The sequence below is a fragment of the Triticum aestivum genome, chromosome 7A (assembly GCF_018294505.1).
Source record: "Triticum aestivum cultivar Chinese Spring chromosome 7A, IWGSC CS RefSeq v2.1, whole genome shotgun sequence".
Classification (NCBI taxonomy): domain Eukaryota; kingdom Viridiplantae; phylum Streptophyta; class Magnoliopsida; order Poales; family Poaceae; genus Triticum; species Triticum aestivum.
In genome coordinates this window covers 21,540,003-21,562,158 of record NC_057812.1, presented here as the reverse complement: position 1 = coordinate 21,562,158, position 22,156 = coordinate 21,540,003, and the positions used below count along the sequence as shown (strand labels likewise).

Genomic DNA, 22,156 nt, shown 5'->3' with positions numbered 1-22,156 from the left:
TACATGCTCTCCTTGAATTTGATTTGTATAGCGTGATCAGCAATTAATTTGAGGAATGCCAAATCCCAACCGGAACGACCAGCTTCACATGATATTGGACTATCATCTTCAGGCTGACCTTTTGCATGAATTTTTTCTTTGCTTTGTACTGTTTTCACTTCCGCCGAACTAGTATCCTCAGTCAGTTTATCCTCTTCAACATAATCTGCATGAAGTACTGCAGTCATCTCCATCGCGCTAGCATCTTGAATTTGTTCCTTTTCTTCAACATAGGAGCTGAGTGCATTGATCTCCTGAGAAACACGCACTAGGACAAGTTCTGTTGGAAATACTTGAGATGGCGCACACATGATTCCATGTGTACATGATGCATCTTCCTTCTCATCATGGTTCAGCGAGGCATTATGCAAGAAAACAGTCTTCGTAGGATCTGTACCGCTACTGTCTGCATCGGTTCCATTACCAGGGCCCTCTCGGTGAACATGAGGTCGGAACGACGGCCACGGGCTAGGCCTGAAGAGGGATCCCATGTGATTGAACTGTACTTGTACAGGCGGGGGCCATGGTTGATGTTCGAAGGAAGGCGGGCGCAGACTCTCAGCGATGGCAGTGTCATGTGTCTTGTCGGTACTGTCGATGGTGGTGGTCAGAGGCTTCACCCAGTTGCCCACATAGGCGGGGCATTCTACCAAGCACTTGGATGGCGTTGGTGCAGCCAAGTTGCTGGGAACAAGGAGAACGACGATGTGGTCCGCCTCGCTCACAACTTGGGTGGAGGTGTGGATGGAGGGAAGTGGCGAGTCGCCCAGCTCCCGTGCGTTGGTCTTGAGGTCGACGTTGGTGGTGGTTGCCGCGTTGGAGATGACCTCAGTGAAGGATGAGGTGTTGATGGCGGTGGAGGGCGGTGCCTGCACTGCGATGAGCTCCACGACCTCCTTGTGGCTGAGGGTGACCGCGCGCTCGGGGTAGACGGTGGTGACGATGTCTTGGACCTCATCGACACCAGTGATGGCGTCGACCTGGGTCGAGCAATCCATCGAACAGGTGATGGGCACCATTGCGATGCAGGCCGGGGCTGCGTCATGGACGACCGCGGGGGTCTCCTGGGCCTGGGTGGTGGTGGAGAAGACGTCGGGGACGACCGTCGGGGCTCTGGCGTCATCGGTGAGGCCGCCATTGGCTGCCTTGCCCATGGGGCACGCCAGCTGCGGGGTCGAGGCACCTGTGAGGATCTTCAACATCAGCTCGTACTGCTTGTCCACGGTGTTGTAGCGCGCTATGGTCCGTGCGTGGTAATCGTCCAGGTAGGCCTTTAGCTCCGGATGCATGGTGGTGGAAGGAATTGATGAACTGGGAAAAAAAATTGAGCAAAAATTGGACGGACTCGGGAGGATTTGTGGCGAATTGGAAGGGTGGTAGGAGGCTCTGATGCCACGATGTTAGGTACCAGCTATCGATTCACTTTTCTCAATCACGAATTCGAATTACAAGCTTGATACAAGAGGAATTGCTAGAGTTCAGAGAACAAGGAGGAAGAGGGAGGGAGGAGGAAGAAAGGTAGAGGGTGCCAGGGAAGCCGCCGTTGTCGTGATCCAAGCCCGGATACTTTGCTCGTTGCCTCCTCCCACGCATTTGTAGTCTGTAGCGCTGGGTGGTTCACAGATGGGCCGGCCCATGTAATAGCCAAAGGTTGCAAGACCATGTACAAAATAGGCTCCTGACAGGGGACCCGAAAGTTATTCATCTTGAGATGCACTGATGCCTTTAGCTCATTCAGTCGGCTCTGCATGCGGTCCAAATAATGGAGCATCTTCCTCCCGCCAGTGACCTGCATAACCAACATCATATCAACATGTTAAAGTGGTCAGACTAGGGACGACGAAAAGATGGTACTAGTTGGGAGGTGAGTTGCTATACCTTACGTATGTACATATTGCCCACCAGATTGTGGTAGGTCAACGTCGGAGACTATACCCCCATTGCGTCCCTCGAATCGCAGAACATTGGTGGAGCAACATCAAGAAGTAACCGGTGATTTCGTGGAAGCCTACATATTGGAGGGGCATGAGGAACTTGATGCCAAGTGGAACCTCCATCATGCTCTCGAGGTTGACTAGTGCTAATCTTTCCAGGCTCACCATGGTACCTTGTTCTATCTCTAGCCTATTCAAATTAGGCATGTCTCTTAGATGGAGAAACTTTATCTTGGGAAACCATCCAGTGAGAAATGTCAACTTCTCTCCAGTGTATGCTCTGGTGAACTGTAGATATGTCAAATTGGACAATGGAGATAAGTATGGAAGGGGGTCTTCTGTCAGTTGTGACCAAGATAGAGCTAATGAATACAAGTTTTGCCCTTCGACAGCTTGGAAGAGAGGAGACTTGTGCAATGTTCTTCTCACTAGCCGTCCTATCAAAGATAACTTTTGCAGGCTTGGCAGGCGTAAATTCAGCAACAAAATCTCGTTGTCATCACTTGCACTCACATATAGGTTGGACAAATGTCGCATCTGAACTAGAGAATCACTAATGCATCTACAGTCAATTTCCTTGACATTCCATAACCTCAAGCTTCTCAGTTGTGTTAGCTCCCCTAACTGTCTAACAGATGTAGCTTGCGCTTCCAATGTCTGTAAGTTTGTTAGATTTCCAAGACCATTGGGGATACGCACACCATTGTTACTTTGAATCTCTCTATATGGCTGAAATTGTTTCTCAACAAATAAGTGTCGGAGCTTCTTCAGTTTGGTAATCCAACTAGGCAACTCACGTATGTCTGATCCATGAAGGTCTAGTGTCAACAAATTTGAGAGCTTCTCGATGGATTTTGGAAGCATCTTCACTTTTGAATTACGCAAACCTAAATGGCGGAGATTAAAAAGATGTCCAATATCATCTGGAATCTTCTTGATGGGTAGACCACTTAATCCCAGCACCGTCATATATCTCGACTTCTTTCATAGCATATGTAGTAGAGTGAATGATACCATGCATGCATTCAGAGTAATGATCGTACGAAGTCGGTGTATACTGGAAAACGGCAGCTGAATATCCTTCTTTGGTCTATGCAGTACCAATCGACGTCCATCCATCTCAAGAGACACCCCACAATCATCCTTGTATGTGACACCAAAACAGTTCTTATGGCACAATTCAACCGCCAATTCACGTAAGATGTCGTGCATTTTGAATGCCTTCATCCTACCAAAACTGTTCCTTTTAACAAGTTGTAGCAGGTTTCTATCAATCAAGTCCTTCAGACAGCCTTCTGCTACTTCTTCTAATGTGCTTTCACCCCTCTCCTCGATGAACATCTTTGCTGTCCATAACCGTACAAGATGTTTCCTCTTAAAAAGATAGTCTTCTGGAAATAAGCTGCAGAACAAGAAGCAACTTTTCAAGTGTGTTGGAAGGTAGATGAAGCTCAGGTGTAAAATATTCCTTATGTGATCAAGCCTCGAATTATTAATTAGCTCCCAACTCAATTGGTCATTTATTCTTCTCCATTCTTTGACAGTTTTCTGACGCACACGCAGGAGGCTGCCGACTAAAACAATAACAAGAGGTAAGCCTTTGCACTTGGAAACAATTTCTGCTGACAAAGACTTCAACTCGGCAGGACATTCATAATTTTTATCTCTTGGAAAGGCTTTCCTACAAAAGAGATCATGTGCCTTCTCTTCTGGTAAAGCTTCTAGTGTTAAGATATGTCCTCGAGAGGCAAGTGCAGCAACATCCCCTTGCCTTGTTGTGATTATTACTCTACTGCCTTTATCATTATGAATAAGGGCTCTAGACAAGTCATCAAATGCCTGTGGATTCCAAACATCATCCAATATGATCAAATACTTCTGTTGCTCTAGAAATGTCTTCAGTGTTTCTTCAAGGCATGTGATGTCCATTGTCGCAATGTTAGATGGAACACCAACTTCACGTTTGAAAAGTTCTTTGATTATGTTCCTTCAGATATCTTCTGTAAAATAAGTTTGGGATATGGAGACCCAGGCGTGACATTGGAACTTTTGTCTCTCCTTCCTATATACATTTGCAGCCAAAGTTGTTTTGCCAAGTCCTCCCATTCCAAGCAGGGCTATCACAACGCGCTCCAAATCATCACCTGCCAACAATTGCTCAAGTTGTTCTCGGCTTTTATCCATCCCGACTAGATCTTCTTCATCAAGGGATCATGAAGTGTTCGCTAGATCTTGGGACCTCTTGACAATGTAATTCGAGCTGCTAGGATCCCCAGTGTTTATCATGGGAAGCCAACGGTTTTTAGTCTCTGACTGGTGTGTGAGGTCTTTCTCTATTTGTTTCACCTTGAAAGCTATCCGGTTCAGAGAAAGTAGAGATCTTGGTTTTCTTAACCCTTTCTTCACGTAAAAGCAACACCCTATATCACGGTCCTGACCAAGTAGATATAGGTACTCATCTACCATGTCCTCCATTACATGTGCAACCTTCCGAACCTCCTCCAACCAGCCCTCATATACTTGATTGCTGCGGTTTCGAATGTCCATTTCACAAAGAACGTCATGCATTACACGAAGCTCCCTCGCAATGCGACCCATGCTGCCCTGTAACTCTATTAGTTGTGTCTTGTACTTCGCTAACTGGGTACTGGCTGGATCTGCTACTCCATTTGCTAAGGCCTTTCCTATCTTTTTAATGGCCTGAATAATCACAATCTCTGCCATTGCTTTCTGATAATTGCTAATTAATATCTCATTGTTTGGAGGTGGCCTGGCTGTACATTTTCCTCAGTATGACTACCACTGCAAAATGAAGTAAGAGATGTATTAAATAGACTATCAGCACATTCTGTTAATAGCATACACTTGCAGAAACAATTTAAAATCTCCAACCATGATGGAAAATTGAAACCTTTCAAATTAATCCTTTTGAAACCTTATTTTATACAGTTAAACCTATCTTGCTCCAACCCACATAAACCAAAAAAACAGCAGCTACGACAGGCAAGTCCATATGAATTTTAGGCACCAGGAATGGATATAGTCAACTGTATAACTTAAGCTGCTCCAATAGAACAAAAACAAGTGAAACTTGACCTAACAATTGTCAATGCATGCTCCGCTTCCACAGGGGAATCTCAAGTTAAAATGCCCAAAATGTTGAGATTGAATATCACGACTAACAAGAATTATCAACAACATCCTGCCAGCCAGCTCAGCAGACCTTTGTCCAGAATAACCTTTACGGTGCTTCTGATGCTCTAAGAAATCGCAAGGCATTGCTCAGAAAGTACACTGTGCTTGCCAACATCAGAAGATACAACAAGAGTGGTAACTGTTTGCACCGAGGAAGATTGTCCAGGAAAAGGAGGAAAAACCCCGGCCTCTGCATCATATGATGCACACAACCATTTATTAAATGAAAAGTATCATCTGTCTGTTAAATAAAAAAAAATGGCCCAATGATAACTGGCCACTATCGCGAGTACAACCTAAGATAGCCAGAAACCAGGGGAGGACGATGGACCTGTCTTGCAATGGCTTACATTCGATTGATATTCGTGATATCCTTGTGCATTTGTAAGCCTGAAATCATCCGCATTGACTCATGGATCCTTTGCAGAAAAAAGACATCTTGGAGATTCTAATCTCTCATGGAGTCATGGGTATGATTGACAGTGCTTGCACTTTGTTTATGACTAGTAGTTGGCTTTGATCTTCAAACTCATGTTGCCCTCCTTGTTCCTTTTGCCCATTAAACCAAAGAATAACCACGTACCTGGCTTGTAATTGCAACGAAAACTGCTTAATTTTGCATCGACCAAGCTAGGGTGATAGTAGTAACCCCTGGGATAATAACAGGAGAATCGGGAACAAAAATTAAGGGCAACACACCTGGCTTGTAATAAATATGAATATTGATCCGGACAGATTTGGATCCCTGGCCGTGGTGACCTCGTTGCGGTGGAGAATCTGAACTCAACAGAACAGTGCCATTGCTTGGCTTGGTTGAGTGGGGAACGCTAGTTATTGAAGCCAACAAGAACCATCCAACAAGGCCCTTGGCATCCTCGTCTGTTTCTGAGAAAACGAGGAATCCCCATACACACTTTTTGGCTGGTTAAAAACCTACCGTTGTCTTTAGTTCTTTTACCGACCCTGAAGATTTGTTTAAGTTAATCTAAGCTATTAAAATTATGGTGTAGCCTTTGATGTGCGGATTAAGCAAGGCAGAGTGAAGCATCTTTCGTATATTTTCAAATATTGATCATGATAGCTGGTGCTGGCGCACGCTTGGACGGCATGGTTGATATGGACAACCTGATGGCGATACAAAATGAGCAACTTGAGATGCTGAATTTGGTTCGTTGCTCACGGCCGGCAATCACTAATAAATACTCCGTACTAGACTAGGAAATAGGAACTAATAAGTAATATCACAAGTTCCCAACCCCAACAGAAATCATGCAAATGTCTACTTATTTATACTGCCTAACAACGTGAGAAAACCGAGAAACATGGCAAGAACAATGGCCAACTTTAAAGAAGAGCAAAGTGGAAACCAAAGCAGAAAAGAGTTTAGCTAAACAGAGCCACCCCTCGGAAGACACAGCCTTGAGGAAACAACATCCGGCAGCCTAAGGAGGTGGACTGTCGAAGTACCTGGTCAGCTGAGACCACACTGCAGAGACCGGTGTGCTGCCAGCGCCATCGAAACGCATCACAAAGTGGAGACCTGGCAGTTGGCACTTCCTCGTGAACTTTGAACCAAGGACCCAATGAGGATCGCTACCAACTCAGACATAGGCAAACCCTCCGCTAAGGAGCTCACCCAGATCATGTTGTAGGAATCAAATCACACTGAACCAGAAGATCATGTTGAACAAATAAGATTAATTCTAGTATTCGGAAGCACCAAGAAGCACTTACTTGAGCTCATCCATCGTATCCACCATGTGTTGCTGGAATTTGTGGATACATACTTGCATGTTGTAGCCTACGTCATCAGCAATCCCAAACATTATCAGTGCATGAATGCATTGACCAAGAAAACAAGTAACGCAATCCAGCATGGAACGAGCCACAAGGCAGGCAAGTTACAACAGAAACAACTAAAGGCACCGACCATCTGTCATTGAAAATCAATACCTAAACAGTATGAATCACAAACCAATGTTTCAAAAATAAATTAAAACGCCACGCATTAAAGATCACATACCAATTCCTTGAAAAGGAAGTCAATGTTTGAGATTACAAATCATAAACCATAACAGCCATAGCTGAAACAAGCACATAAGAATAGCAGTACATAATTCTTCAGACACGTTACTCTGAATATGAAAACACGAAAGAGTCTCAGTCTTACAATAAATGCCATCTTATTTTAAAAACCACAACCGGAAATAATCAGTAGGCAACATGATCACACTTGAACACACGAACAGTAGCAGCAGTGCTAAACACAGCCAGTCGAAGCAAGATAAGTGAAGCGCCATTCGTGGAGGTCGAACTAGCAGCAAACGGTCCAGCTGCGCGTCTTAATAAAGCAGAGGAAACCCAGTGGGTATTTAGTAGATCAGATGTGGCGCGAATGTATGATAGCACTGGATACGCATCTTCAGGTGTATTAACGAATCGAATCTGTGGGCATTTTCCAAATAATGAAGCATCTCCCTTCCGTCCGGCTGGTGACCTGCATAACCAAACACTACCAATACATCCGCATGCCAGAGTGGTAAAATTAGAGACAGAGAGGAAGCAAGGCAGGTGAGCGACCAGTGTTCTGCATCAGCTATGTTCTGGCGTCATAGAGCTGGATATAACCTTTCCCTTTTTTGTGTTTCAGATGTGCTCCCGTTTTATTTTACTTTGCAGAATGCTTCCTGCTTTTTCGCAAAAAAAAAGAATGCTTCCTCTGCTAATGACTGGAACAGTTGAACTATATATGAAGAGGCATACATCCACCCACATATAGAAATACAGTAAACAAGCAAGCAGACTGTAGATGTTTTGAGAAAATTCAGAGGCAACGTACTACAAAATGGGCTGCCAACATTTCCACTTGTGTGACTGGCAGAAACGTCTTGCCCTAGCTTGTGCGACGTGTTGCATGCACTACCGGAACAGGGCTCTAAGCCGACAGCCAAATGTATGCCGACGGCCACCGTCGGCCTAATCCGAGCTATGCCGACAGCTAGATCCTGGCCGTCGGCGTACAATGGCCGTCGGGCTATCCCCGTCTACGCCGATAGCAGCCGTCGGCACACCACAGCCGTCGGCTTATCCCGGACTACGCCTATAGCTGCCGTCGGCATATATTGGCCGTCGGCATAGATGCGGGCCCGCCGACAACACTCATCACGGCCGGCTAATGACGTCAAATCTATGCCGACGGCCGTGACGGGTGGCCGTCGGCATAGATACGGGTGACACGTCACCGATCCAGAGCGCACCGACCAGGACCTATGCCGACGGCAGCCGTCGGCATAGCTGACACGTCATCGATCCGCGGCGCTGTCCATCTGCCCTGGCCGCAGCTATGCCGACGGCTTTGCCGTCGGCATAGTTTTTTTTCTTTTTTTCTTTTTTTCCATATAGTATTATTATTATTAAGCATACAGTATGTGTTAATAAGCATACATATAGATTGTGTTAATAAGCATACATATAGTACGTGTTAATAAGCATATAGTAAGCATACATATAGTTTTTTTTCTTTTTCTTCACTGTTTTCTTTATTATTATTATTTAACTAACTTACATACAGTATGTGTTAATAAGCATACATACATTACTTTTCGGTTCTGTACAGAGCGGTGTGACCCCCCTCACGAACGGTGCCGCCGCCAGCCGGCAACTGGAATGGGGAACAGCCGCATCGGGTCTATACGAAGGGGACTTTGCTCCAAGTGTTCATATATATCGGATGACCTACCACAACCGGATGGTGTTATGCCATGTCCGAAGAGGCGGCACGCATCTCCGGGGTGTGGCCCCGTCACGGACGGCGCCGCCGCCGGCACCTGGAGGAGGGGAACGGACGCGTCGGGTCTACATGGAGTGGATGTATCTGTGGGTTTGGCCCGGATGTTGCTCCCGGGTGTCTCTATGGGCGGACCTGACACAACCGGGTGGAGAGGTCCACTGGTCAAAGCCCGTCCGTGCAAAGTCAAAGGGCTAGATCCCGTGGTTAAACGCTACAGGGTTAGCCGGGACGGGGGCCCTGGGGGGTAGCAATGCCACCGGAGCGTCGTACCGGGCCCTCATACATGCGGGGTGGTGTTGTGGCATGTCGGAAGAGGCGGCACACGTCTCCGGGGTGTGGCCCCCGTCACGGACGGCGCCGACGCCGGCACCTGGAGGGGGAAATGGATGCGTCGGGTCTACACGGAGAGGATCTTGCTGTGGATCTGGCCCGGATGTTGCTCCCCGGTGTCCCTTTGGGCCGACCTGACACAACCGGGTGGAGAGGTCCACTGATCAAAGCCCGTCCGTGGGAAGTCAAAGGGCTAGATCTCGTGGTCAACCGCTCCAGGGTTAGGCGGGACGGGGGCCCTGGGGGTAGCAATGCCACCGGAGCATCGTACCGCGCCTCATACATGTGGGGTGGTGTTGTGGCATGTCCGAAGAGGCCGCACGCGTCTCCGGTGCGTGGCCCCCTCACGGACGGCGCCGCCGCCGGCACCTGGAGGGGGGAAACTACCGCATCGGGTCTACACGGAGTGGATTTAGCTGTGGGTTTGGCCCAGATGTTGCTCCCCGGTGTCCCTCTGGGCTGACCCGACACAACCGGGTGGAGAGGTCCACTGGTCAAAGCCCATCCGTGTAAAGTCAAAGGGCTAGATCCCGTGGTAAAACGCTACAGGGTTAGGCGGGACGGGGGCCCTGGGGGTAGCAATGCCACCGGAGCGTGTCCGGGGTGTGCCCCCCCTCACGGACGGCGCCGCCGCCGGCACCTAGAGGGGGCAAACGGGCGCGTCGGGTCTACATGGAGGGGATCTTGCTGTGGGTCTGGCCGGGTTGTTGCTCCAAAGTGTTCCTATGGGCTGACCTAACACAACTGGGTGGGAAGGTCCGCTGGTCAAAGCCCGTCCATGCAAAGTCAAAGGGCTAGATCCCGTGGTCAAACGCTACAGGGTTAGGCGGGAGGGGGGCCTGGGGGGTAGCAATGCCACCGAAGCATCACACCGGGCCCTCATACATGCGGGGTGGTGTGGTGAAATGTCCGAAGAGGCGGCACGCGTCTCCGGGGCGTGGCCTCCCTCACGGACGGCGCCGCCGCCGGCACCTGGAGGGGGGAAACGGACGCGTCGGGTCTACACGGAGGGGATCTTGTTATGGGTCTGGCCCGGATGTTGCTCCCGGGTGTCTCTATGGGCGGACCTGACACAACCGGGTGGAGAGGTCCACTGGTCAAAGCCCGTCCGTGCAAAGTCAAAGGGCTAGATCCCGTGGTCAAATGCTACAGGGTTAGCCGGGACGGGGGCCCTGGGGGGTAGCAATGCCACCGGAGCGTCGTACCGGGCCCTCATACATGCGGGTGGTGTTTGTGGCATGTCGGAAGAGGCGGCACACGTCTCCGGGGTGTGGCCCCAGTCACGGACGGCGCCGACGCCGGCACCTGGAGGGGGAAACGGACGCGTCGGGTCTACACGGAGAGGATCTTGCTGTGGATCTGGCCCGGATGTTGCTCCCCGGTGTCCCTTTGGGCCGACCTGACACAACCAGGTGGAGAGGTCCACTGATCAAAGCCCGCCCGTGGGAAGTCAAAGGGCTAGATCTCGTGGTCAACCGCTCCAGGGTTAGGCGGGACGGGGGCCCTGGGGGGTAGCAATGCCACCGGAGCATCGTACCGCGCCTCATACATGTGGGGTGGTGTTGTGGCATGTCCGAAGAGGCCGCACGCGTCTCCGGTGCGTGGACCCCTCACGGACGGCGCCGCCGCCGGCACCTGGAGGGGGGAAACTACCGCATCGGGTCTACACGGAGTGGATTTAGCTGTGGGTTTGGCCCAGATGTTGCTCCCCGGTGTCCCTCTGGGCTGACCCGACACAACCGGGTGGAGAGGTCCACTGATCAAAGCCCGTCCATGCGAAGTCAAAGGGCTAGATCTCGTGGTCAACCGCTCCAGGGTTAGGCGGGACGGGGGCCCTGGGGGGTAGCAATGCCACCGGAGCGTGTCCGGGGTGTGCCCCCCCTCACGGACGGCGCCGCCGCCGGCACCTAGAGGGGGGAAACGGGCGCGTCGGGTCTACATGGGTGGCACTAGGCAGTGATGGTTCAGTTAGTACATTTGCCTAACTACTAGCAAACTAGTTCTCGTTCATGAAACACTATCATATCATATTTACCGTTAGAATCTTTTCTGAAACATGTAGGGGACCGGTGGCTCGACTCCTGCTCCGTCGACCCCAGTCACTCCGATCTGGCAGAGTGGTGGTGGTCGCGATGACGGTTTTGGCGGAGGTGGTGGTGGTGGTTTTGGCGGAGGTGGTGGTTTTGGCGGGGGTGCTCTTGCCTGATGATTCTGTGCATGTGGCCATCGTGCCATGCCTTTCATATTCCTACTTTTATCATGTTTCATGTCTTGCACTACTTTTATGTTCATGAACTTCCATCGGTGATGATCTTTAGATGATGTGATGAACTTGAGTATGTTTAGATGAACTTGAGTATGTTCACATGATGAATTGTCATATTTCTGCATAATTTCATATTGTTCTGTTTTGAAATGCTGTCAAATGAATTGGAAAAGAGAAAACAGGGAAAATAAAAAAACAAAAAAAACTATGCCTACGGCAAAGCCGTCGGCATATATACGCCCAGGAGTTACCAGGGCTTGCCACGTGGCAAACTATGCCGACGGCTTTGCCGTAGGCATAGCCCTGCTGCCAGGAGAAACCAGGAGCTGCCACGTGGCAGACGTATGCCTACGGCAAAGCCGTCGGCATAGCCCTGCCACCAGGAGAAGCCGGGGGGCGACACGTGGAGCAGGTATGCCGACGGCTAGGTCGTCGGCGTAGATTTCCATCTATGCCGACGGCCAAGCCGTCGGCATACCTGCTCCACGTGTCGTCTCCTGAATCGCGCCACGTGTCGTCTCATGAATAGCGTTGTTGACGGCGCCGTCCGTTGCCGTCAGACGGAAAACAACGCCGACGGCTATCCCACGACCGTCGGCATATGCACCTATGCCGACGGCTATACTACGCCGACGGTCTGACACATCTACGCTGACGTGATCTACGCCGATGGGGCTATGCCGACGGCGGCCGTAGGCATAGATCTATGCCGACGGCAAAGGACCTATGCCGACGGCCTTGGGCCGTAGGCATAGCCCGCGAGTCCGGTAGTGATGTTATATAGCAGGGGCGCAATAACCCTGACAGCGCATACATCATTCTTGACGATTCTTGCGACTAAGTGCTCCGGATGTGATGGGGTAGAGCCCTCCAATGCATCTACCGTGATGAAGGAGTTCCCTCGTTGCCCGGTCCTTTATAAAAAAGTAACGAGGGTGAGTTTCAAAGAAGACATTGTTATCAGTGGCTAAACGAGACATGGAAGCAAGATTTTTGTCAGCTTGTGGAACATGAAGAACATCCTTAAGGACTAGATCACGTTTGAGATTAGGGGAATTAATATAAGCTTGTCCAATGTGACAAATATCCATACCTCCACCGCTAGCCGCGGTATGAATTTGGTCGCCGCCGTGGTATCTTTCTCTGAGGGCAAGTTGCTCTAATTCGCTGGTGACGTGATCTGTTGCACCCGAGTCCACGTACCACACGCCATCTCCTCCTCCTCCTTCTTCACGGATGGCTGCAGCAGCATGACGAGCGTCGGGAACGAAGTCTTCATCGTATCTGTGCAAGCAGTCCATGACCTCATGGCCTGGCTTCTTGCACAGTTGACAGCGAGAACGGCGAGTCGAGGAAGCACGGCGGCTGTTGTTGTTGTTGTTGAAGCCGCCGCCTCCTGCGTTGCTGTTGTAGCCACCGCCTCCTGAATTGCTGCCACCACCAGGACGAGCGCCCTCACCCTGGTAGTTGCCGCGACCACGGCCACCGCCGTTGCGGCTCTGGCCTTGGTGACCGCGTCCACGGCCGCGCCCGCGAGCCGTCGAGTTGACAGAAGCTTGTCTGATGTTGGTGCCGTGAAGGAGCGCAAGGCGAGCGTCGAAGCTCAAAAGCTGGCTGTACAGCTCCTGAACCGAAACCGGCTCAACCCTAGCCGACAAGGCGGACACGACTGGATTGTAGTCCAGGTCGAGTCCAGCCATGATCTTGGAGACGATCTCGGGATCGGGAAGAGGGACTCCGGTGCAGCATGCGATCTCATCTGTAAGAGTTTTGATTTTGCCAAGATATTCAGCCATGGACATGTTACCTTTCTTCAGATTTGTGAGCTCGATGCCGGTGTTGATGGCCTGGCTTTGGCTTTGGGCAGCGAACATGGCGTTGATGGCGCTCCATACTTCTGCCGGCGTCTGGAGGGTGGCGACTTGGGCAAGGATCTCACGGGACAGAGACCCCATCAGATACCCCTGGAGTTGCTGCTGCTGTGCGTACCAGAAGGTGCGGGCGGGGTTGACGATCTGTTCGTCTTTGCCATCTTTGGTGATGGTGAGGGTGGCCGGTGGTTCCGGACTCTTCCCATCAAGGTGATGCTCCATCTGTGCGCCTCTAATCTGCGGGAGCACGACGGCCTTCCATAGAAGGAAATTTCCCCTTGATAGCTTCTCCTGTGGTGGCGGTCCGAGAGGAACAGAGCTGCTGCTGCTGGATGATGCGAAGGTGGAAGACGTGGAGGTGGAAAGCGCGCTGATGGTGGACGATAGGGCTGCGGAGGAAGACATGTTCTCGGCCGCGGGGAAGGTAGCTAGATGCGATCTTCGATCTAAGAGGAAGATGCTCTGATTACCATGTGAAATTGGTTGGAAGCGTTGAACCCTTTGTCTCGAGCCGCATGTTTATATATAGTGGCAATGCCTTGGAGTACAAGATAGAGAGAGATCAAGAGAGATCGATCTCAAGTCTATTCGGTTACAGGAGGTTTAAAGAGGAGAAGAAAACGAGATAGAGATAGATGAGATAGATACAGTTTAAACAAGACCATCTATCCTATACATATTCTAACAATGTGTACTTATTACTGCCTTGGCATACTGTACAGCTAGCTTAGATGTGCACCTACATTTGGCCGATGGAAGCTGCGAATAACAGGCATGTCAGAGGACAATGTCAGGGGCGGGCCTTCTCCCTCTCGACGGCAGCCAGTAGAGAGGCAGACATAGGTCGCACGCTCACATGGAACATAATTACATATAAAACGGAACATGGACACTGCGCTGAGCAATATCACTTCAACTGAGTTACAACAGCAACAACTGAAGACAGTAATCATGACAATGAAATTGAACATCTCGCATTAATGCATCACAAGCCATTTTTTGAAAGTAAATGAATCACAAACCAAGTCTTATGTTCAATAGCCACAGATGAACTATGAAAAATCATACATAGTTCACAGCTAGCTCACGGGAATACGAGTACATTGTTCAAACAGTTAATATAATGCAACAAAAAAGCCTGAAGATGGAAACACGACCCAGTCTGTCGTGCAATAAGTACACAAGGATAGCAGTATGTAAATTAGTTTGAACATGGAAACACAATTCGCTAACAGTCTCACGAACATAGTAACAGTGGAGGTACAGCAGACGTTCGGTTGTACATTTTGCAACTGCAGAGGAAACCCAGACGCGGAGCCTTAACTCATTGGACTGAATGTGCACCTGCCCAAATAATGAAGCATCTTCCTTTCGTCCGGTGACCTGTATAACCAACATCGCATGACATCAACATGTTAAAGCAGTAAGAAAATAAGAGACACAGGGAAGCGAGTAGTGGTACAGCCGTACAGCTAGCAGGTGAGCGGCTATAGCTTACCTACCTACACATTTCCCGACCACAGTGGCAGGTTAATCTCGGAGAGTATACTGCGCCTTTCCTCGAGTTGCGGAACATTGGCTCAGCAACGTCAAGAAGTCGTTGCTGATCTTGAGGAAGCCTAGATACTGGAGGGGCATGAGGAACTCAATGCCATGTGGGATCTCCGTCATGCTGCTGAGGTTGATTAAGAATATTTTTTTCAGGCTGGCCATGGCACCTTAATTGCTGTATCTCCAGCCGATTCAGATTAAGCAGGTCTCTTAGAACTAGAATCTTTAGCTTGGGAAACCATCCAGTGAGAAATGTCAGCTGCTCTCCGTTGTATGCTCTGGTGAACTGTAGACGCATCAAGTTTGACAGCCGAGAAAGGGATGGCAGCGGGTTTTCTCTCAGTTGTGACCAAAATAGATCCAATTCACACAAGTTCTGCGCACCAACAGTTTGGAATAGAGGGGACTCATCCAATGCCTCTTCCGTTAGTCGTCCTCTCAAAGATAGCTTTAGCAGGTTTGGCAGGCAGACATTCAAGAATAGAACCTCGTCCTCATCACTTGCACTCATAGATAGGTAGGACAAATACTGCATCTGAACAAGAGACTTACTGATGTCTCCACAGTAGGCTCCCTTCACATTCCATAACCTCAAGCTTCTTAGTTGCTTCAGCTCCCCTAAATGTCTAGCAGATTCATCATGTACTTCTAATGCTTGTAGGGTCTGCAGGTTTATTAGATTTCCATGACCATTGGGTATACACATACCACTGCCACATTTAAACTCTCTCCAACCGACTATTTTCTCAGCAAACAAGTGTCTAAGCTTATTTAGTTTCATAATCCCACAAGGCAACACATGTATGTCACATCGACCAAGGTCCAGTGTCAACAAATTTGAAAGCTTCTCAATAGACTTCGGCAGCATCTTCACTTTTGTATCACGCAAACCCAAATGGCGGAGATTAAAAAGATCTCCAATAGCATTTGGAATCTTATCTACGGCTAGACTACATAATTCTAGCACTGTCATATATCTTGACTCCTTACAAAGCTGAACTAGTAGAGTGAACGAAGAAATACTATCCTCCAGTGTAATCATAGTTCGAAGTTGATGTATACCAGAAATTGACTGAAGTGTACCCTTCTTCAATTTGTGAAGCACCAATCTGCGCCCACCCATCTTAAGGGACCCCCCGCATATATCCTGATATGTCACACCAAAACAGTTCTTTTTGCATAAATCAGCAGCCAAATCACGTAAGATGTCGTGCATTCTAAATCTCCTCATCCTGCCAAATGTGTTCCTCTCAATAAGTTGTAGCATGTTTCTATTAACCAACTCCCTCAAATAGCATTCTGCCACTTCTTCTAATGTGTTTTCACCCCTCTCCTCGATGAACCCCTCTGCTATCCACAACCGTATAAGTTGTTTCCTTCTGAAAAGATAGTCCTCCGGAAATAAGCTGCAATATAGGAAACAACTTTTCAACTGTGTTGGGAGGTAGATGAAGCTCAGATGCAAAACATTTCTTATTTGATCAAGCATTGCATTATTAATTAGCTCCCAACTCAACTGGGCACTTATTTCTCTCCATTCTTCCACAGTTTTTTCACGCACACGTAAGAGGCTACCAACTAACACAATGACAAGAGGTAAGCCTTTGCACTTCTTAGCTATTTCCTCGGATAAGGGCTTCAACTCTGCAGGACATGCATGATTTGTATCTCTTGGAAAGGCTTTTTTACAGAAGAGACTCCATGTATTGTCCACCGATAAAGGTTCAAGTGTTAAGATACATCCTTGAGAAGCAAATGCAGCAACTCGGGCTTCCCTTGTTGTAATTATCAGTCTACTGCCCTTAGAACTTTGAATAAGCATGCTAGACAAATCATCAAATACTTCCGGAGTCCAAACATCATCCAATATGATCAAATACTTCCGTTGCTCCAGAAATTTCTTCAACATCTCTTTAAGGCTCATGATATCCATACCCACCATGCTAGACAGAACACTCGAATTATCTTTAAAAAGTTCCTTAGTTATATTCCTCAAGACATCTTCTCTAGAATAAACTTGAGAGATGGAGACCCAGGCATGACACTGCAATTTTGCTCTCGCCTTATTGTAGACATTTGCAGCTAAAGTTGTTTTGCCAAGCCCTCCCATTCCGAGTAGTGCTACCACAGAGCATTGCAAATCATCACCTGCCAAGCACTTCTCAAGTTTTTCTCTGTTTTCATCTACCCCAACTAGATCTTCATCATCAATCAAGCGTGAGGTTTCTGCTAGTTCTTGGGACCTCTTGACAATATAATTTGAGCTGCTAGTATCCACATCATCCACGTGAACCCAACGGTTTTTGGTCTCTGACAGGTGCAAAAGGTCTTTCTCTATTTCCTTCACCTTGACAGCTATTTGGTTCAAAGAAATTAGAAATCTTGGCTTTTTGAACCCTTTCTTCAAGTAAAAGCAACACCCCATATCATGTTCCCGACCAACTAGATACAAATACTCATCCACCATGTCCTCCATCAGATGTGCTACTTTCCGTACCTCCTCCAGCCAGCTCTCATGTGCTTGTTTGTTGCGGTTTCGAATGTCCATTTGACAGAGAAAATCATGCATTAGATGAAGCTCCCTCACAACACAATCCATGCCGCGCTGTAACTCTACTAGTTGTGTGCCATACTTCACAAACAGCATGCTGGCCTGGTTTGCTGCTCCATTTGCTAAGGCAGTTCCAATCTTTTCAATGGCTAGAAGAATCACAATCTCCGCCATTAGTTTCCGATATATGGTAACGTCGTTGGCCTAGTTGTATATTCTTCCTCGATATAATTAGGATGGCCTCTGAAAATGAAGTAAATGGTACATTAATTAAACTTTAGTGTATTCTACTAGCATTTGCCAAAACACTTTCAAACTCTCCAACCACAATAGAAAAGTGAAATAAGCTAAACCTTTCAAAGTAATCTTCCTATACTCTTATTTGATGATGTTAACCTATCTAACCCATGTAATCAAACCAAACTGTACTTACAACAGGCAGGTTCATGAGAATTTTAAAACACTCAGGACTATGCTAATATATAGTCCACTGCAGCATCCCTAATTCATTAACTGATAAGAACGAGTGAAACTCGACCAATAACTGACCATACATGCTCTGCTTCTGTATAGTGACATCTCAAGTTAAAATTCTCCAAATGTTGAAGTTTTAAGCTGCCAGCTCGCCAACATGAAAGTAGGCTAATGTGACAGCTCTAGGTAGCTTAGTTCCATATTTTTCTTAACATCCATCTAATAGTATCTCCAGATGTATGGAGAAACAAATAGCTAGAGTTGTTGATTAAGCTGCAAGAAAGAAACATTTACTGAATCAAGAATATTAATAAGAAAGCACAGCTATAATGTCATTAGTAATTAGGAGAAAACGATATACTATCAGGAAGTTGTAATCTAGCTTGAGCTCCATGGTACCCCCATATATTATAGGGTTAATTGGATTCATGCCACTGCAACTTTCACTAGTTGGGAAAATGCCATTACAAAAATCGAAGGTGGGAATATGTTACTACAATTTTCACATACTTCTACATATGCCATTTTTAACAATACCGAGCCATATACTATCCTTATATGCTTGTAAATACCTTTATACGGCAGCGGCCAGAGGCACGTGCGACATGGCTGGAGGCTGGCATCATGGATGTTGGCGCGCACAACGCGGCTGCTGATTCCAGAGCTCCGCGCACTTGTCCATGGAGCTGATTCCGCCAGTTGCCAACAGTGCGCTGCCCTTCCATGCCCCGCCGTCGGCCTTGCACTCCCCGACCGTGTCACTCATCGCCCTGACCTGCCCGAGCTCGAGCCGCATCCCCGCCCCATCAAAGCTCCGGCCCCGACGAGCCGCCTCTGCCCGTCGCGTTCACAATCCCCGACAAGCTCACCACCACGCCGCACTCCGCCTCCCGGGACGAGCTGGCTCACCATGCTGCATGCGCCTCTTGGGCTCTTGGCTGCCCCCAAGTCCCCACCCCGTTGTGTTCTTCGCCACCACTACTACTTCCACCCGTCGAAGCTCGCGTGCGTGTTGTGAGATATTAATCTTGTCATTTTGTTAGAACATAATTAGTGGCTATGTCTGCATGTAGCTAGCTAGCTTGCTTGAGTCGTAGGTAGTTACTGAGGAGTGTGGATCGAGAGAAGAATAGAAAAACCTCAGAAAAGTTGTGCGAGGCAGTTCTGAGGTAGAAGAAGAAGCGGCGCTGCAAGAGGCGGCACCAACACATGTGTTGTGTTTCCAGCCGGTGTACGTGCGTGTGAGCCAACGAAGGCCAAGATCAATTTGTGTATCTGCGCATCTTGCCGGTGCTAGCTGCGTGCAGGTTTGATCAGGAGCGGAAGTCAGCTTGCCAGCTGTGTACGCCGGAAGTACTTGGCGGCTGGGCCAACAGAAATCAAGTTTTTCAGTGTAACAGTTCGGTGGGCACATGTGTAGTATGGTCAGTACTGAAATACACATTGAAATATAAGTCCTTATTGATCCGTTATTCTATTAAGTCAAGATAATGGCGTATGTAGAGGTATGGGAAAGTTGTAGTGGCATATTTCCAACTTTGGTTTTTGTAATGGCATTTTTCCAACTCGCGAAAGTTACAGTGGCATGAATCCAATTAACCCATTATTATACCATAACTAACACGACCTTAATGAAAAGTAGCAGTCATGTTCACATTAAGAGATCTCCAAATGACAAGAATGTTTGGCCTAAATTCACACGTTACTCTATCTTCAGTGCAAGAGCATATGCTCATCACATTCTAAGTATGTCGTCTGTAATGAGCATAGACTAATTCCTGCTATTTTGACAATCCCAGGGAAACAATGGATCAAAACTAAAACCCACTAGCTCGCCAGACCTTGCATCGTCACAAATTAAAGACCCTTGTCTTTTTTCAGGATAAAATCTTATTGTGCATATGCTGCTGGAAGAAATACCAACGCCAACTTCAAAAGATACAGCAGGAGGGAGTGTTCTTGGTACAACCTAAGATAGCCAGAAACTTAGGGACGGACGACGCACCTGCCTAGATCCAGTCGATCTTGGTGATCTCCTTGTGCAGGTCAGAATCTGATACTATCAGAATAGTTTCACAGATCCTCGCAGAAAAACAAAGAGACCTGGTGTTCGGCTGGTGTTGTTGCAATTGAAGCTTAGTCGTACAGATCCTGGACTCTCATGGAGCCCAGGTATGACCGAGAGTGTGCTAACTTGTTGTTGATGACAAGTAGCTGATTAAATCTTCAGCTGGAGATGTCCTTGTTGTTCCTTTTTGGACAGAACCAAAGAACAGCCACCTACTAGTCTGTAATGGCAAGCAAAACTAATTATTTTGCATCTACCTGCTAGTTAGGGTGATAGTTCTAGTAGTACAACTAGGGATATTGACAAGAGAACAAGGGACAGAACCAAATTAAGCGCAACGCACCTGGCTTGTAATCGATGTTGATCCGGCCAGATTTGGGGAATGCTAGGGGAAGCTCTTGCTATACACACCTTCTGGCTGGTTAGCACCGCTCTTGCTTCCCTTACCAACCCAATAATTGCTCTTAACAACTCTTGTGATTTCTTAATCTGAACTTTGGAGAAATGCACAGGTGAGCAATTCAAGGAAGGCAGCGGGAAGCATCTTTAGTAGAAAATGTTACCACTAAAATTGTTGTTAGATAGACAACTTGGGGTCCTTGCCAATAATTAGTCTTGATAGTTGGTGCTGGTTGGCATGGTTGATATGGACAAACTGGTGGAGACCTGTTAACAGGTGAAGGTATATATACATACAAAATGAGCAACTCAAGATGCTAATTGCTGACTGGTTCTTCATGACGTGTTTGACCAGTACACACCGAAGGCCAATGCGACGCCTGACAGAACTGCAAACGAGAGCAAGCTGGCCATCTATGGCCTCTTTAAGCTGGTCGCCGTCGGCCCAGTCAACACCGGTATATGCCTGCTTGCTGTTAAGAATGGGCTAATCACCACAGATGATGCTAATTGATGACATTGTTTATATCTGAACTTGTTTCCTGGTGAAAGCATTAGCAGTTGAGATCTAATGATACATATTACCAGCACAAATTCTTGTCGCTGTACACAAACGCTGCCGTCTATTAATGGATGGGCAATACCCCATATCTGTTCGATCATGCTGCCAAGCACTTGCGATAACACAAACAAGTATGCCGGAAATCTCAGTTAAGTATGTACTCACACTTCTCTGAGCCAAATTCAGTTAATCTAGAGAGACTGAAATTCAGTGTTGGTACAAGATAAACACAATGTATTCTAACTTCAGAATTTTGACTGGACAGCCAGCTCTCATGCTGAGCCCAGATATGTTTGCTGGCAACTTGAGAGGAATAACAGGAAAGGGTTCCAAGATTTTCCTCTAAAAATATTCTGAATGTCATGAATGCATCCCAAAAATAATTGATTGATTAATTAAGAGGTGTCGCTCGGGTGCAGAGAATGTCGAGGGCGCCAATCTACTGGACATGGGCCGCTGCAGTCAAGAGTGACGCCAATGAGACGAACACCAGCTGCTCGGCGGCAGCCTGCGGCGAGCAACGACCGTAATCCCTCGGCAGATGGTACCACACTATTTTTGGCAATGACAGCGTCCAACCCTGCCATATGTACTGCAACAACAGCTCAACACCAGCCATCAGGGTGTGAGTGCTTCAGGGCTCGTTTATGCAACCAGTAATAAGAAACCTTTTTCCAGACTGTTGGCTGTAATTAAGCCAGAGAACTACTTAGAAGCCTATGCGTGTTGACTACTTGACTGACCAACCGAAAACTTGAAACCGAAAAATGGTGAACACTTTCAGGCGCAAAAAAAGAAAAAGAAAACAAAAGACAGGTCTACAGGGGCCTACACGTGTCGAACTATCCTTTGTCAGAGGTCTGTTATCGACAAGGAGCAACAGAAAAAACATGTATTCAGAAGTGACCTGTAAAATGTGTGGCCGATGAACAAGGATAAATAATACCACTCAGTAATACTACTAACAAGATGCAGGGACCATAAATCTGTCAAAAGGTAGCTAGCCATGTAAGAATAACGACGGGCACTCTAATAAGTTCCCAACCCCAGTAGCAATCATGCACATTTTTCCTCATTTACCTGTTGGGCACAACCAGAATACTATATAGGCAGTACCAGTACCACA

General features: G+C 47.7%; 1 protein-coding gene and 1 pseudogene across 1 annotated transcript; both read right to left on the bottom strand.

The window, feature by feature from the left end:
* Nucleotides 1-1,955: 1,955 nt before the first annotated feature.
* On the bottom strand, nt 1,956-4,697 carry LOC123152860 (disease resistance protein RPM1-like; annotated as a pseudogene).
* Nucleotides 4,698-14,518: 9,821 nt separating this feature from the next.
* Nucleotides 14,519-20,507, bottom strand: LOC123147156 (disease resistance protein RPM1-like). The gene is made up of 4 exons (XM_044566386.1): nt 20,413-20,507; nt 20,007-20,289; nt 14,928-17,770; nt 14,519-14,808 (listed from the first exon to the last, which is right to left on the bottom strand). The coding sequence occupies exon 3, from the start codon at nt 17,699-17,701 to the stop codon at nt 15,071-15,073; it is 2,631 nt and encodes an 876-aa protein (XP_044422321.1). The 5' UTR covers nt 17,702-17,770; nt 20,007-20,289; nt 20,413-20,507; the 3' UTR covers nt 14,519-14,808; nt 14,928-15,070.
* Nucleotides 20,508-22,156: the final 1,649 nt, after the last annotated feature.

Bases quoted from the DNA above. Each gene is read 5' to 3' on its own strand.
- LOC123147156 (XM_044566386.1), bottom strand. From the start codon at position 17,701: ATGGCGGAGATTGTGATTCTTCTAGCCATTGAAAAGATTGGAACTGCC.